We start from the raw sequence: 16436 nt of genomic DNA, 5'->3' as shown, positions 1-16436 counted from the left end.
CCGAGGGCGGGCCTAGCGGGGAGAGGCTCCACCCAGGCGCGTGCGCGGATCACGTGAGTAGCGGACCTGCGGCGTTGTCCGGGGCGGCGGCCGCGCGGGCAGCCGGCGGGACGGGCTTCGGAGACCGCGCCTCTCGCTGCAGGTATCGCGCCCGCGCCCCTCGCGCCCCTCGCGCCCCGCTTCCGGCCCTGGCCACGCCCCGGGACCCCAACCCGCGGGAACGCCCTCCCCGCCGCGCCCCGTAGGCGCGAACTCTTGGTTCCGCGCTCCCGGCGGCCCTTAGCTGCCTGAGCAGGTGTCTGGGGCCTCGTCCTCGCCCGGCCGCTCGCACAGGCGACACGCCCCGGGACCGCCTTATTTTTCGGTGCCTCTTAATCTTCCTTTCTCTTCCGCTGAGGGGTGTGAGGGGGTTCTAGGATTCAGGACTGGTGCAGAATGGCCGCGCGGATCCTGCAGAGCCCGGTGGGTTCTGTGGAGTCGCTGGGCCATGCCCGGCGCCGCTGGGGAGGGATGGGACACTAGCAGGGAGTCCCTGTTCCACCACCAGGACTCAGCCGCACCCCTGGGCGGTGACCGCTGCGGGTACAGGTTCCCACGGGGAGTTTCAGGGACCACCTGCTAGGGCTCTAGGCTGTGCCTTCACTGTGAGATCCTGGGGTGTCACAGCGTCCGTTTCCTTCCTCTGGTGTAGTACACCCTCGAGGGAGGATAAAGTGACAACAGGGGACTACAGGAACAGTGCCGCAGGGACGTAAAGTCGGGTCTGTACAAACAATTGTAACTAACATCGAACCCTGAGTGATGATCCTGGCTAGTGGCCCCGGTTTATTGAGGGGTGGCAGGAAGGCACTGTTGCAGGTGTTTTTTTAGGCATCACCTCATCTAATTCTCATCGTAGGGGAGAAATTAGCTTTTTACAGGTGGTAGTGTAGCTTCATTCCCAAGGGTGGGATGGCCTTTTCAGTGTGACCCTAGCCATTATGGGAATACTACAGAAGCAAAGAGTTCAACATTACTTTATCAGTGGAGGCTGTGTGTGTTTGTTAGGGGGGAGGGAGAGTTGCTCATTTATGTGTGGGTGTGGAGGCTACAGGTCAGTGTCTATCACTCACCACCGTATGTATGTATGTATGTGTGTATATATATATTAATATATATATATATATTGAGAAAATGTCTTTCGCTGAACTCAGTTTCCTTTTTTTTTTTTTTTTTTTTTCTGGTTCTTTTTTTCGGAGCTGGGGACCGAACCCAGGGCCTTGCGCTTCCTAGGTAAGCGCTCTACCACTGAGCTAAATCCCCAGCCCCTGAACTCAGTTTTCTTTAGGTTAGATTGGCTGGCCAGGCTCCCCACGATCCTCTTGTCTGTTCCTTTCTTCCCAATACTGAAATTACAAATCGGTTCTGCAGTTACCCACTCTTACATACTGCTGGGGATCTCAGCTGAGGTTCTCAAGCATGCACAGCAGAAACTATCTCCTGAGCCATCTTCCCAGTCCCCAGTGTATATTTTTTAATCGAGGCAAAATTCACATAATGAAATACATTTTAGCCATTTTGAAATGTACAGTTCAGAGCTTTGTAGTATAGTCACAGTGCGAGGTAGCTCTCACCACCCTAATTCCACATAATTTCCACCACCACAAAATGGGATTCTATCCCATGAGCTGCAGTTTGGTCCTATCTTGCACACCCTCCCCCAGGTTTTCTTTGTTTCCAGATTTCCCCATTGCTAACATGCTTTGTACATGTGGCCATATGCTGAACGGTCTTGTGTCCCTCAGCCTCAAGTGTTCATGCCATAGTATGCACTCATGCCCCATTCCTTTTTAGAGCTCAGTAATATTCCACTGTGTTGAGGTGGCCGCATTTTGTTCATTGCTTGATGGACGTTTGAGCAGATCCATCTAGTGTGAATATGGCTGATAGGAGCCCACTTTATAAAATTTTTTTTTAATATTTTATTTATTTATTATATCTGAGTACATTGTAGCTGTCTTCAGACACACCAGAAGAGGGCATCAGATCTCATTACAGATGGTTGTGAGCCACTATGTGGTTGCTGGGAATTGAACTCAGGACCTTCGGAAGAGCAGTCAGTGCTCTTAACCGCTGAGCCATCTCTCCAGCCCCACTTTATAAAATTTTAATGCGAGCAAAAATTTTCAGTTATTTTGGCCGAGAGCCTAGGAGTGGCCTGAGGTTGCTTTAATTCCCAGTGCCTAAGTGGAGACCTGGATCTCAGGGGTGTTGGATCTTGGGTAAGAGTCCTGGGTTCTGGTTCCTATGCTGCTGTTCTTTTTTCTGGGCCTCGTTGTTCATTCAGTCAGTGATTAAGAATAGACAGAAGCTGGTGAGGAACCCCTGGAATGCCAGGGTTTGCAAGGGAAAGGCTCATCGATGTGCTGATGCAAAGCTCTTTCCCTTCAAGAGTGAAACTTGAGCTCCGGCACAAACAGTATCCAATGGGATTTACTAAGACAATATTGTATTTACGAAGGCAATATTGTATTTACTAAGGCAGTACGCATACACAGCATTTTGGTGCTGTGGTGCCATGCAGAAGATTCCTGAAAGCCAGTCTCCACCATTACAAAATCCAGGTTTACAGACTTAGAACTTCTAGAAGATACCGTGAGGAGATTCCCTGCCGGGAGTTCAGTGTGAAGGAAAACATGATGAACAGCACTCATAGAGGAAGGGGTTTGGAAACAAAGACATCCAGGTTCAACAGCGTTAGCGAGAGATAGTAGAGAGAGCCTGTGTCCAGGAATCCTGTCATTTTGAGAGGAAAAGAAGACAGTGGGACAGGAGGAGGGGCGAACATGGGAACAGGTGTTTCAGAGATTCAGAAACAGCACTTGTGGTTCAAAAGAATCTTGGCCCCATGACTAACCACTCCTACACCCTGTTGTTTGAGGGTGAACTGTTGGGTGTTCCTGCGGGTGGCACAGAGGAGGCAGGGTGCACACCCACCTGTGAGTCAGGTGAGTCAGGCCTGTCACTGTGGAAAGGATTGGCAAGGAAGCGTGGGAGCCCTGAGTGCCTTGTGGGCCCAGCACATCCCTTCATGAATCCCTGCAGCAGTCCTCAAGAGACATGATTAAGAATTTGAGTGGTGGCCCTGTGCAGGAGGGCACAAAACGACCTTGGGCTGCTGATATCACGGGCAGGAATTACGTGTAGGAGTGCTGAATCGTACATCGAAGCTTAGACCTCAGCTGGTAGAGAAGTCTCCAGAAAGGAGGATGCAAGTCAGCTCAGGACACCGGGAATTCCTTATGAGCTACTCAGACCGGCAGTACTCAGCAGCGTTGTGATGTGTCGCAGAGCAGAAAGAGAGCAGAGAACAGACTTGGGGTACAGGCTACGATGCCAGCATTCAGGACGCTGAGGTAAGATGAGTTCAAGACCAGCCTGTGTCTCAAAAAAAAGAAACAAAAACAAAACAACAAAAACAAACCCCCAAAAAACAAACCCAGGGGCTGGAGAGACGGCTCAGTGGTTAAGAGCACCTGACTGCTCTTCCAGAGGTCCTGAGTTCAATTCCCAGCAACCACATGGTGGCTCACAACCATCTGTAATGGGAGCCAATGACCTCTTCTGGTGTATCTGGAGATAGCTACAGTGTACTTATATATAATAAATGAATAAATAAATCTTTAAAAAAAAACCCAGCTTTTGGCAGGGTATGCCCTTCATTGTGGAAGAGACAAGGATGAGTCTTGGGGTCCCGGAGTTCACTGGATGTTGTTAGGCTGGTCACTGAGTAGGTGCTTTGTTTTCCTTTGAACTATGCATAGTAGGTTTTATGTGTTTTTTAAATGTACTTTCTAGTTTCTTTTTCTTTTTAAAAATTTTTTTTCTTTTTTCGGAGCTGGGGACCGAACCCAGGGCCTTGTGCTCGCTAGGCAAGCGCTCTACCGCTGAGCTAAATCCCTAAAAATTTTTTTCATTTGAGGCAGGGTCTCACTTGTAGATGAGCTGTTCTTGTACTCCCAGAGACCCTCTCGCTTCTGCTTGCTGAGTCCTGAGGTCAAAGGTGTGCGGCCACACCCAGCCCCTCACCCCCTTGTAATTGTAAAGAAATTAGTTTTGCACACAGCTCCTGGCCTGTAGAAGCCTAGGCTCCAGTTGCAGAGTCAGAAGTGAAGTGTTGTGTTAGAGCAGTAGTGGGTAGGGCTAGGTTGATAGAGGTGAAGGGTCCTCGGGCTTAGAGGAGGTTGGTCCTCAAGGCTGGCTGGGGCTTTGAACCAAGAAGGAGCTGGCTTAGAAGGCTAAACAGGACTTGGGGTTCTTTGTTCAATGCAGCCTCAGTGGAAACAGCAGAGGTAGAAGACAAGCACCGTACCTGTATGCTCTGTGGTGCAGAGGCCAAGGAGGCCTTACCCCTTCCTAGCCTGCAGGCTCACCCTTCAGGCCAAGAGCAAAGGGCTTGCTTCCCCGTAAACTCTGTGGTTGTAGCTGAGGGCCTGGTGCAGTGTCCTCCAGGCTGGCAGTGTGTTATCTGTCTTCCTGCCATCCCTCCTTCCTGGCATCTGCCCCTGTGTCTGCCACACTTCCTTCTGTAACAAGTCACAGAAGTGACTTAACAAGTGATCATTACTTCACAGTTCAGCAGTTTACAGACCAAAGTCCACCTCACCACACAGGAGTCACAGCCCCCAGCAGGGTCCTTCTGTGGAGACCCCAGCGAAGATTGTCTTCACCCTTGCTGGCTCCCAGAGTCGTTCACGGTGTTCGTTGACTGTGACCCTGTGGAGACTGGGGTCATGTCACTCTTGCTGCCCCTGACCTTCCTGTCCCCATCCAAGGACACATGCCCAAGACTGTTCATGGAGTGAGGGCTGGCTGACTCCAAACCCTCCCTCTGTGTCCTAGGGTTCTTAGAAGTACCCCATGCAGGTCCTGTTTTTGCCCCTCCCTCAACAGCCCCGTAAGTGCCCTAGCTCACAGATGGTCAGTTATCTTTCTGTGGGTCCCCAGGCACTCCTGATTTATCTCCCGGGTTGCCTTTGGTCTGACACCCTTAGTCGCCCTGTTTGAATGGTTTGGGTTTGCACGCACTTTGCTGTATGAGGCCAGTGGCCATCAGTTTAGGTCTCTTGATGGCTTCATGCTTTATTGATAAACAATCTGGTGTTCAACTACATCAGGCTTCTGTGAGTTCTGGGGTGTGTGTGTGTGTGTGTGTGTGTGTGTGTGTGTGTGTGTGGTCTCGTCTTGACCTTGCTGGGAGAAGTGCCTGAGCACCATTCCTCACGTCAGGGCTCCAGAGCCTCAGGGCTGCCAGTGCCTGTGTCTAAGCAGCACACCATAGGTGGGGGGACCACTGAAAGCTCACGAGAGTGCAGAGCTGGGTTCTCCAGGGGGAAATGGGGAATCCCACCAAGCCCCCCAATCTCCCCAGCCCCTTAAGTCCCTCTCCTTCCTGCCATTTCTGCCAGGTCAGGAGAAAGTGTTAGGCACCCGGGTTCAGGCAGACCAGCCAGACTTGATCAGGTGTCTGGCGTGGAGCACACAGGCTGGCTGCTGTGGTGTGGAAGTTGGGCGCTGCAGTGGACCCGAGGAAGGCAGTGTACAAAGAGAGGGTGACTCTTCCACAAGTAGAGCGAGCAGTGGACGTGAGCAGCCCCCTGCTCAGGCTCTGGCACAGTTAGGTCAGCGTAGATTGCCATCGTTCCTACGATCTCCTGGGAGGATTTCCATCCCAGTTGATGATGTGTCCCTACGAAGGAAAGAGTCAGCACAAGGAAGGCATGCCAATCCACGGTGCCTCCAAGCTAGGGACTGTCCCCAGGCCACACTCTTTGCTTGTGCTGACTCCTGCATGAAGAGTTTACTTTGTTTTGAAAACCTTGCTCTTAACTTTGCATCCAAGCATTTCAGCTGAGCTCGGGTTTGTTCGTCCTGGGCTTTCCTTCACAGCTCAGCAGTCAGAGGGCGGAGCTCTGTAGCACCAGGCCCAGAGCTGGCAGCAGGAAGATAAGAGAAGACTGGGGTATACAAGGGCTAGAGCAGAAGCCCTGAGGTCAGACCCTTCATTCCCCCAGCCCCGCTCTTCTCTTCCTCTTCCTCCTCCCTTCTCTCTTTTCTCCCTCTGCTGGTGTTTGTAACCAGGACCTCGTGTTAGACAAGCCGCTGAACCACACCTCCACCTCCAGCCCTAGACGTTTTTCATTAAGTTCCAGGCTGGCTTTAAGCCTCCATCTTCCTACGTCAGTCTCTCCAGTAGCTAGGATGGCAGACAGACCTGTGCCATGGGGCCTGATTTTGTTTTGTTTTTGTTTTTGTTTTTGTTTTTGTTTGAGACTGGGTCTCACTCTGCAGTCCTGGCTGGTCTGGAACTTATTCTGTAGACCAGGCTATCATTGACCTCAAAGAGATCCTCCCAGTGCTGGGATTAAAGGCATGTATCACCAAGTTCAGCTGGGACCTGATTTTTTTTTTATTTATATATTTACTTTTTGAAGACAAGGTAATTACTGTGTGTACACTGTACACTATGTGTACAACCCAGCTTTTTGGCCTCAAACTTGGCATCCTCCTCCTGTCAGCCTCCCAGATTCTTTTTTTTTTTTTTTTTTCTTTTCTTTTCTTTTTTTCGGAGCTGGGGACCGAACCCAGGGCCTTGCGCTTGCTAGGCAAGTGCTCTACCACTGAGCTAAATCCCCAACCCCTCCCAGCTTCTGAGAGTATATGTTTACATCATTACTCCAGGTTCAGAAGAGCTTTCAGAACTGTCACATCAGCTTGATTATGAACGGTGGTAGAAACCTGAGTTTACTGGGGGGAGTGCCCAGTGGTCAGAGCCTCACAGTTTGTGGTTATATCTCTGCTGCACCTCTGCTGTCTGCCGATGTATAATCCAAGTCGCACCCCCCCCCTTCCCCAGTGTCTCCCCCGCCCTCTAATCCCCCTCCCCGGCCCTGGCTCCTGGACTGTTAGTCAGTTCTCACGGTCCCCTGTGCGGTTCTCTGGCAAGGAGGCGTGCCCTCACAGATACTGCCCAGAGTTTGTTTCAGTTTTCCTTCAGTTTGACAGAGCTTGAGTTACGTCACGGTAGACACAACAGGTGCCCACTCCTCCCCAAGCTCCTGCCATTTTGCTTCCCTGTTATTTTCAGGGCTCCCCTCCTCTCACTTTAGTGAAATTTCCTTCCAGAAGTCATCCCTACAATATTTATGTTTTCTTTTTGGGGGGGAGTTGTGGGTGGTACATGAAATCCAGTTTCTGGTGTGTAATCTCACCTGTTCTACTGTGAGTGTGTGAGCCTTCGGTCTCATCCAGCTGCTTGGTGTGCCCTGGATCTGACTGCAGTGGCTCATCTGCTGCGGTCCAGGGTGGAGCACAGCCCTTGGTGATGCCATTTGCCATCGGGACGGTACCTGGCCAGTGTCCTCCTCTCCAGGTCACTTCTGCTCATAGGCTAGGTACCCAGGCAGGGTTGCTTTTTAGTTGTTAAATGTCTGCCTGCGTCTTGGATGCGTGACATCCGTTACCATACCTGGGACTCGTCGCCCTTTACTACATATTTGCTGTGTACTCACTTAGAAGACGTGTGGGACTTTCTCGAACCTAGAGGCCAGGAAGGAAAATAACAAATGAACCAAATTAGTAAGGGAGGGTGCTTGGTGCGCTGTCCTGGAAGAGCGCCATCTCCTCATGTTTACCTTATATGCATGCTTTCTTGGGGCCAAGGCCACGTGCTGTCACTCTGTGTTTATCCTGTTGGTCACTGTTGAGGTAGTAGGTCCTCTGTACTTGCTGACTGAATAATGCCAGGAGCTGAACACATCCCAGGCTGCTACCCAGTGATAATTGTGCCTCCCACAGCTTTGAAGTAGGGCACCGGAGTTTATCTTTGTTTAGGCTGCTGGTAGCCCAGACTCAGGAGTTTTGGAGGAATTCAGTAGCTCTGTTGCATAATCTCCTTGGAAGGCAAGAGCTTTCTGAGCCACCGGTGTTAAACAGTGGGGTCACGCCTCCACGGTCACCTCCACAGTCTCAGGCCAGCTGCTCTCAAGAATTAATGCTATCTGAATGCAGAGCCGTGAAGGCCAGGGTTCTCCTTCCTGCTGAGGACATCTGCTCCTTCTGGTTTTGCTCCTGTCCACAAAGAGCAGCTCTCTCTCTTCCTGTCCCTGCAGGTCGCCATGGCTGCTGTTGACAGCTTCTACCTCCTGTACAGGGAGATCGCCAGGTCTTGCAGTTGCTATGTGGAAGCGCTGGCCTTGGTGGGGGCCTGGTACACAGCCCGGAAGAGCATCCCAGTCATCTGTGACTTCTACAGCCTGGTCAGACTGCACTTCATCCCTCGCCTGGGGAGCAGGCCCGACCTGATTAAGCAGTATGGGAGATGGGCGGTCATCAGCGGTAACTTAAGCTCCAGTGGCCTTTCCATTCGGGGTGTATTTTAAGTCAGGGCTACCAACAAGGAGCTACAGAACTAAGCTGGAGGCTTCTGCCTCCTGCCGAGACCTCATTCTGTGCTCTTTCACCTCACTTGAGGGAGCCCTCCCCTCAGACTGGCATCCTCCTCATTTCTCCAGCTCGGTCCCCCCACCCCCACTTTCCTGCTCTCTTTTGAAGTCATCCTCTGAGGCTGTCAGTGTTCTCAGAGCCACTTCACCTGTTTGAATTGCATTGTGGTTTATCTCTGTGTCCCAGAAAGCCCATCCCGACACCTGAGCAAGCCAGGTGCAGTTTGGAAACAGATTCCTATAGGGGCTGAGTGTGAGCACTCCCACACACACAAAGGCCTCTGTGTGTGCCACTGTGCACGTGTAAAGGTCTGGGAACAATTGTGGGGATTCCTCCCTTCCACCATGTGAGTCCTAGGGTTTGAACTCCAGTTGTCCGCTGCAAGCACTTCTACCCACTGAGCCATCTCGCCATTCCCTGCCTGGGGGGTTACAGTGTTAGGATTCCCCATTGTCCTTACTGACGGATGCCACTCCTTTGTCCCCATGTGCATTCTTCCCGATGAGATCAACAGTGAATGGCTTGGTTCTCTTTAAGGGCACTGTATTCCATAGGCTCATGGCTCCTGCCTTGCCTTGCAGGGGCCACAGATGGCATCGGGAAGGCCTATGCTGAGGAGTTAGCGAGCCATGGGCTCAACATCATCCTGATCAGCCAGGAAGAGGAGAAGCTGCAGGCCGTGGCCAAGCACATAGCTGACACCTACAGAGTGGAGACACTTGTCCTGGTGGCAGACTTCAGCAGAGGCCGGGAGATTTATGCTCCAATCCGAGAAGCCCTGAGAGACAGAGACATTGGCATCCTGGTGAATGACGTGGGTGCATTCTACCCCTATCCACAGTATTTCAGCCAGGTTCCCGAGGACACGATCTGGGACATCGTGAATGTGAACATTGCTGCTGCGAGCCTGATGGTGCACATAGTGCTTCCAGGGATGGTGGAGAGAAAGAAGGGTGCCATCGTCACAGTGTCTTCCGGCTCCTGCTGCAAGCCCACCCCACAGCTGGCTGCCTTTTCTGCGTCCAAGGTAAGCTCTTGTCCCTGGGCTGGTCAGGGAGGAGTCAGCTCCCAGTTGCTCATGCTGGCACTTTTCCCTCAGGTGGGAACAGGAAGGTCTCTCTGCTCCTGGGGTTTCTTTCAAGTTAAAAGTCCCCCTCCTCTGCCCCCAGGCCTATCTGGACCACTTCAGCAGAGCCCTGCAGTATGAGTATGCCTCTAAAGGAATCTTCGTGCAGAGTCTGATCCCCTTCTACGTGACCAGCAGTGTGACTGCGCCTGGCAGCTTCCTGCGCAGATGCCCGTGGCTGGCACCTTCGCCGAGAGTGTATGCACAGCATGCCGTGTCAACCCTGGGCATTTCGAAAAGGACGACAGGCTACTGGTCCCATTCTATTCAGGTAGTGCCACACCGTCAGGTCAAAGCTCTGTGAGCTGTGCTAGGGTCAGAGGGTTGGGAATCCTCACTCCTGCACCCCACATTCACAGTGATTTTGGTTACAGAGTGAGGTGCTCATGTGGGTTTGATTAATGGCAAAGTTTTCACATTTCCTTTGTCACCCTTAAAACATGAGACAGGCTGTGTTGGTGCATGGGAGTGTGAGGATACTGGGTGCTCCATAGGGATCTCAGGGCAGAGGTCCTGCCAAGGTGTGACGGGAAACACTCTATGCACAGAGCAGTCCAGAAAGCCATCAGGGCCATGAGCTCCTCACCACTGTTCTAGTCAGTTTCATCTCCTCACGAGGCCTAGAAAGGAACCTAGGATGTTTGTTGTGATTGTTGTTCAGACAGAACAAAGGTTTTAAGAGTGCTTGTGGGCCAGCCGGATGGCTCAGCAGGTGAAGGTGTTTACCACCACACCTGATGGCCTCAGCTGGTCTCCAGACCCACGTGGTGGAGAGTGCTGCCTCCACAAGTCATCCTTGGATCTCTGCACACACAGGAAAAAGATTTGAAATTTATGAAACATTTTAAATTGTGGTTTTGATCAGTAGGCCGGTTACTAAATGGTTTATAGTAATTTGTTTTTTTATTATCTATACTAGAAATAGATGTGCCCAAATTTAGAATTTTACTGAACAATTTCTGATAACCAGGTAACTACTTTGGGAGCTATTGTGCATGAAGATAATTTAGTTGACCACCACAAAATAAATGTGTGAGCCTGTCGGCAGTGAGTCCTTACCCTCGTCTGCAGCTCGGAGCTGTGGCTTGCCCAAGAAGCTGTCTAGGAGCTGCTCCCAAGTCCGTAATTGCTAAAGTAGTGAGCAGAGAGGTTTGGGCTTGGTGATCTTGGGCAGGATTTGGTAGCCTACCATCTTCAGTCGCCAAGGGGCTGAAGCAGGAGGACCTCTACTTAGCTCCAGCCTGGCCTATGGAGTGAGACCTTTCCTTTCTCAAAGCCAAAACAGAGAAGTGACTCCAGGGCCTTGACATCCTCTTAGGAATGCAACTGCAAGGACAATGGGTGGTGATACACTTTGACGGTGTCTGTGAAAGCAGCATCTTAGCCATGGCGCATGTGTCTGAATCACTGAGCAAACCGGACTGTGGTTTTCACCTAGGCCCTGAGGGGTGCAGGCTGGTAAGCTCAGCTACTGTGGAGGATGGCAGCGGCAGAATTTCAGAGCCTGCTTGAGCTGTAAGTGAGCTCAAGGCTAACCTGGGCAACTTAGAAAAAGTTTGAGACAGAGACAGACAGACAGATAGAAACACACACACATACACACACACACACACACACACACACACAGAGAGAGAGAGAGAGAGAGACACGAGACAGAGAACAAACTAGGACTGTGGCTCAGTGCTTATGTGCTTTCTCACCAGGCACAGGGCCTTGGATTCCAGCCCCAGGACCATTATGGGCAGCAAATGTGCTGTGAGCTTAATGAGAACAGGATCTACCTTCACTCATTGCTGAGAGGAGGAAGTTGGTAGCGTGTGTGCACTGGGGATTTCTGCTCAGCAGTGAACACTGCACTAGAGGCACCTCCTTGCCGGAGACGTAATGAACACAGTAATGAAGGGCCAGGAAGGGCAGAAGGATTGGTGCTACACTGGTTTGGATGGGTGGCCACCTATGTGGTGGAGGTAATCAAGTGTGGTAAAAGCTCACTGCAGGGCTCTCAGTGACTTCTGCAGAGAAGTTGAGGTGGCAGCTGCACAGGCGGGATTCAGGTGAGAGGTTTCTGTTGGAGACAGATTGGTAGGTTCATCCGCAGCATTCGCAACACCACAGAGAAAGCGTGCAAGGAGGACTAGGTGAGAATCTCAGCACCGCAGGGCAGGATGGAGGAAGGAGGTCAGGCTGAGGTGGGGATGGGGTGAGGGAAGCCAGGTGGATACTGAGAAAAGGCCGTCCTTCCTCAGCTGGTCCACTCTAGCTGGGATGGGTTGGTGCACCCAGCTCCCAGCAGCTCAGTTCTGCCTGAGAGGACCTCAGTGTGAGGGCCGAGAGCCTGACCTGTGCGCACTTCTGCTGCCCTGCTTCCCTGCAAATCCCACTGTCTTCCGCTTGCCCGGCCCAGTCTGGGAGGGAAGAGGATCCGAGTCTTCACTGCTGAGGTGACATGCCAGCACCAGATTACACGTGACCACTGTCAGTGCCTTCGGATGTCTCCTCGAACTGCATCGCTTTGGGGGACTGCCACTGTTTTGTTTTTTTTGTTTTTGGTTTTTTTTTTTTTTTTTTTTTTTGGCTGCCCTAGGAGCACTGCTTTCTTAAACTTGGAAGGGTCACCATCCACAGTGCGACTCAAGCTCTAAAGAGCTTTGATCCCGAAACCCTTTCCTGCCTGCCTCTGCTTCCCCTCTCGCTTTAGTTGTGGACTCTTCCCTCCCTAGCTTAGAGGGCTGCGGCCCTTCCCTGTCTAAAGGTGTGCAGTGAATTCCTAGCTAGTTGAGTACCACAGCCAGATGCAGGAGTGGAAAAGCACAGGACAGTGTAGGCATTGTCTCCACAGCAGGGCCTCCCCTAAGAGGGCACAGGGGTTTATTGGGGAAGGCTATACATACGCTCATAGGGTTGGTCCATTCCTGAGCATGCTCAGTTTGCTGTTACAGAGGTTAAAGTGCTGAAAGGGATGCTCTGGCCATCTTAGCGTTCATCAGGAAGTACAGCTACACCCGAAGGGATGGACATCTTGAAGGTATCCTGACTCAGGAGTGCCTTTGAAGCCTCAGTGCGTCATGTCTGCACCCCAAGGATAAACTTCGTCACTCCTCTTCCCTTAGTTCCCACAGACAGCTGCTAAGGGCCAGCACTCCGCTGTCACACTGGACAACTGTTCTCTGGTTGTCCCTTCCCACTAAGCAAACAAGAGAACACGCATAATGAGTGTCCCAAGGGGGTCCTGGGATTGAGCCTGCCTCAGATGATCGTGTTTTTTTTTTTTTTTTTTTTTTTTTTTTTTTTTTAAGATTTATTTATTATATATGCATACACTATATGCTGTCTTCAGACACACCAGAAGAGGGCATCAGATCCCATTACGGATGGTTGTGAGCCACCATGTGGTTGCTGGGAATTGAACTCATGACCTCTGGAAGAGCAGTCAGTGCTCTTAACCGCTGAGCCATCTCTCCAGACCCAATGCTCATGGTTTTATATGGCCCACTCCCAGGTCCTCCCTAGGGACCCCTGCAAGACTCCTTTCATCTCCTCAGATTTTGAAAAGATCTGTTCTTGGGTTTAGAATGTTTTACTAAGGACACAAGTTCCCAGGAGCATGCAGAAAGGGAGCAAGCACTGGTAGTGGGAATGAATCATGATGGGGTGTCATGTCCTTGCCCTGTCTCAGATGAATTGAGCTGAGTGCCCTGTGCAGAAGCAGAGCTCAGTATGAAACAGGCTGGGGTTTCTTCCTGATTATTTAATGTGCTCAGTAGATGTCTGTTTGTTTGGATCCCACACTGACCTGTACCCTCGTTTCTTCAGCTCTCATTGTTGTGTTTATAAAAAGATAAAGAGAGAAGGAATAGGTTTGGTGGGTGTGTAGTCAGGTGTGAGGGAAGGGGGTGCCTTAGCAGGCCCATGCTGAGCCATCTCTTCTCCCTGAGGGACCAGCCACACGAAGGTATAGCATAGAATAGAGTTTATTCAGGGAATGGGGAGGGGAGTTGTAAGGGTAGTAGGGGGGGGAGGGAGGGAGGGAGGGAGGAAGGGAAGGAGGAAAGGTGGTAGGGGAATGGGGAGATAAAGGGAAGGGGTGAGAAGACAGAGCGGGAGCAAGAAGGCAAGAGCAAGAGAGAGGAGGGGGCAAGCAGCCCTTTTGTTTTGTTTTTTTTTTTCTTTTTTCTTTTTTTCCGGAGCTGAGGACCGAACCCAGGGCCGTGTGCTTGCTAGGCAAGTGCTCTACCACTGAGCTAAATCCCCAACCCCCCCCCCTTTTTTTTCTTTTTCTTTTTTCTTTTTTTCCGGACAAGCAGCCCTTTTTATAGTGAGTCATGCACACCTGGCTATTGCCAGGTAACTGTGGGCGGAGCTTAGACAAAATGCTAACACTTGTATGCTTGAGACTCTAACCACATCTCCTTTCTCCTTCATTTTAGTTCCTTTTCGCACAGTATATGCCTGAGTGGCTCTGGGTATGGGGTGCAAACCTCCTCAACCGCTCTTTACGGAAAGAGGCCTTATCCAGCCAAGCCTGAACCAGGAAGCTTAGGAGAAGCGTGGCCAAGCCACAGTCATCCACGGTATTCTGGCATTTGGAAGAACATTCACCTCACCTGTGTATCATCTCGTACTGAGTGCCTAGTGTATCGCCATCCTTTGTGAGGCCGACTTTTAAGTCTGTGAGAAAACCTCAGGGAGCACATGGGTGGCCCAGGGCCATGAAGCCTGAGAAGAGAACGGGAAGCCTCCCCAACACTTAGAGCGTGACTGGCTCCTGTAGCGCCTTGTGTTGGTCTCTTGTTCTTCTTTTGAGAAATCACCTGTTTCCCTTTTATAGGTGATTGATTATAGTATCGGCTTTCAAAATGTCTGTCACACTGGGCGTGGTGGCTCATGCCTTTAAATCTAGCACTTGGGAGGGTGAGACAGGTGGATCTCCATGGGTTTGCCTGAGCTACACAGTGAGTTCCAGGCCAGCCAGGGATATGTAGTTAAGCCTATCTTTAAAAAAAATAATGTTCATCAGGAAGACAACAGAAAAGTGTTATTTTCAAACTGTGAACTGTGCGTGCAGGTGGTGTTAACAGTAGACGTGTGTTACACCACACACTCCATGGGGGGGGGCATCTGTGTGTACACACTGCCTTTCCCTAAGGTCCCCCTAGAACCATGTGTGTGCTGTGTGTCTGAGCAAAATTATTGATAAGACTTTTCTAAAGACTTTGTCAGGACAAGGTAACGGAGGAGCCTTCCCCCAGGAAACGTCTGGGTTACTTCTTCTCCTGGACTCACCATGTCTGACACTGCTTTCTTTGGGTTTGTCGCTCCAACTCTGTAGGTGGGTTTCGTCCCAGACTGGGACACATAACAGGTTGTCTTTCGATTTCTAAGGTAATTGCTGTGGCTAAGTAGTGATTTCTCAGTACGTCCCTGTTCTAACCGACCCCCTTCAGAGCTGGTTAGCGCTGGTTTTCATACACCTTTCTATGTAATCCAACTTCGTCCCAGGAACGTCGTTGATAAAGTCGTCGCGTGTTTGGGCAACTTTGTGTGCGGTAGTTGTTGACGTGATGTTAGAGGCTCACTTTAGCCTGTGTAGTGAGTGTGTTTGTTATAGGGAATGCTTTTATTAGCGAGAAGGTACCTTACATAAATCCCACAATATGGGTGCACACTGAAACTTTAATTGGATCTTCTAAAAGTAACCTCTGGGAAGGGTCTCATTCCCTGGAAGTTATGACAGCTTGTGTAGAGTGGAGAATATGGCGCTTACCCCTGTGGTGTTGCTGCTGTGCCTGGGAAGTGAAAATGGGTGACATGCTGGGACTTGTATGGAGTTGCTTTAGTGACATCCCATCACCTGTACGCCCAAGTGCACTTTGCCCAGAACATCAGACGTAGCATTTTCAGCTGTGACTCGGATCTAGAAGATCGGTGTCTTCATGTCTTCAGTTACGTCTTCAGAACAAGTGCAGAACGCCATGCTTGGGGACAGTGGAGGAGGAGCATCGGTGGGGATGTCGGTCTCACTGCTGAGGACCCGGGATCATATGTGATAAGCAGCAGCACACATGGTCACATTGGTGGGGAGGAAGGCAGGAGACTCGAGTTCAAGGCCAGCATGGGCTACATAGTGAAACTCTGGTTCAGGAAACAAAAAGAGTAGCAGAGACACACTGTTCTGTGTAAGGTCCCCTGGTTCAGTATTCAGACTTGTCAGTCAAGCATGGAGTCCTTGCTCCAGGATGAGAAGGAGTCAGCGCTGTCAGTGATGTCCCCTCAGCAGGACTCAGCTAGAACTTGATCTTGTGCAGACTCAGAGGACAGTGATCTGTGGCTGCAGCAGAAGACCTGAACCAGGTACCTCTAGGCTTCCTGGCTTTCATAGGCAAACTCTCTCTGCTGAGTGAGTCTGCCCACTGTGGACATGGTTTTTACTATGGAAGGAGGAGCTCTGGACCTTTGTAAGTCATCCTGTGAATTGGAATGTAACAATAAAAGTATTACTGTTCCCTTAGGTGTCACTATCAGGAAAGGTTCTTTTTTTCCTCCTCATCATGAACCATTTCAATTGTATGGTAGGTAAGTGTGGTAGGTTTTAGGGAGTGGGAAGGGAAGTGGGAGAGAACAGACTTCTTAGCAGGTCTTTTCCTTCTAAGATGTGTGTTTAGGTTAATTGTATGTATGCACATATGTACTAATGTATATTTGGCTGTGTGAGCTTGTATGCACCACATGTATGCAGGTGCTGTTGGAGGGCATTAGATTTCCTGGAACTAGAGTTCCAGATGGCCGTGAGCTGCCACTACCCTGTGGGCAGTGGGGATCAGACCTG

The 16436-nt window shown here is 50.8% G+C and overlaps 2 protein-coding genes across 4 annotated transcripts in view; one reads left to right on the top strand and one right to left on the bottom strand.

Annotated features, from left to right (window-relative positions):
- Positions 1-8491, bottom strand: part of Dnaaf1 (dynein, axonemal, assembly factor 1) — a 28611-nt gene extending 20120 nt beyond the window's left edge. Inside the window, exons 1-2 of the mRNA XM_087594903.1 lie at positions 7674-8491; positions 7251-7578 (exon numbers count right to left, since the gene is read on the bottom strand). Of these exons, the coding sequence (XP_087451029.1) occupies positions 7251-7377 (127 nt within the window). The 5' untranslated portion in view covers positions 7378-7578; positions 7674-8491. The remainder of the gene's footprint in view (positions 1-7250; positions 7579-7673) is intronic.
- Positions 56-16118, top strand: Hsdl1 (hydroxysteroid dehydrogenase like 1). Of its 3 annotated transcripts, XM_087594901.1 has the most exons (6): positions 56-142; positions 3174-3395; positions 8151-8376; positions 9066-9511; positions 9654-9881; positions 14038-16118. In XM_087594901.1, the coding sequence occupies exons 3-6, from the start codon at positions 8157-8159 to the stop codon at positions 14134-14136; spliced, it is 993 nt and encodes a 330-aa protein (XP_087451027.1). In that variant the 5' UTR covers positions 56-142; positions 3174-3395; positions 8151-8156; the 3' UTR covers positions 14137-16118. The 3 variants fall into 3 exon arrangements, with proteins under 3 accessions (XP_087451027.1, XP_087451026.1, NP_001020067.1); XM_087594900.1 differs by lacking the exon at positions 3174-3395; NM_001024896.1 differs by lacking the exons at positions 56-142; positions 3174-3395 and having other exon boundaries at positions 7833-8376; positions 14038-14663.
- The last annotated feature ends 318 nt before the right edge of the window (positions 16119-16436 follow it).

Source organism: Rattus norvegicus, chromosome 19 (genome assembly GCF_021556685.1).
Source record: "Rattus norvegicus strain SHRSP/BbbUtx chromosome 19, alternate assembly SHRSP_T2T, whole genome shotgun sequence".
Lineage (NCBI taxonomy): Eukaryota > Metazoa > Chordata > Mammalia > Rodentia > Muridae > Rattus > Rattus norvegicus.
Note: the sequence above shows the minus strand (reverse complement) of the source record. Positions and strands in the feature narration are given on the sequence as shown.

What these genes read in the sequence shown, in the direction of transcription:
- Hsdl1 (XM_087594900.1), top strand. Translation starts at nt 8,157, where the DNA reads ATGGCTGCTGTTGACAGCTTCTACCTCCTGTACAGGGAGATCGCCAGG. An exon ending in GAGATGGGCGGTCATCAGCG is followed by an intron (nt 8,377 to 9,065) that starts GTAACTTAAGCT and finishes CTTGCCTTGCAG; the next exon opens with GGGCCACAGATGGCATCGGG. An exon ending in ACTGGTCCCATTCTATTCAG is followed by an intron (nt 9,882 to 14,037) that starts GTAGTGCCACAC and finishes CCTTCATTTTAG; the next exon opens with TTCCTTTTCGCACAGTATAT.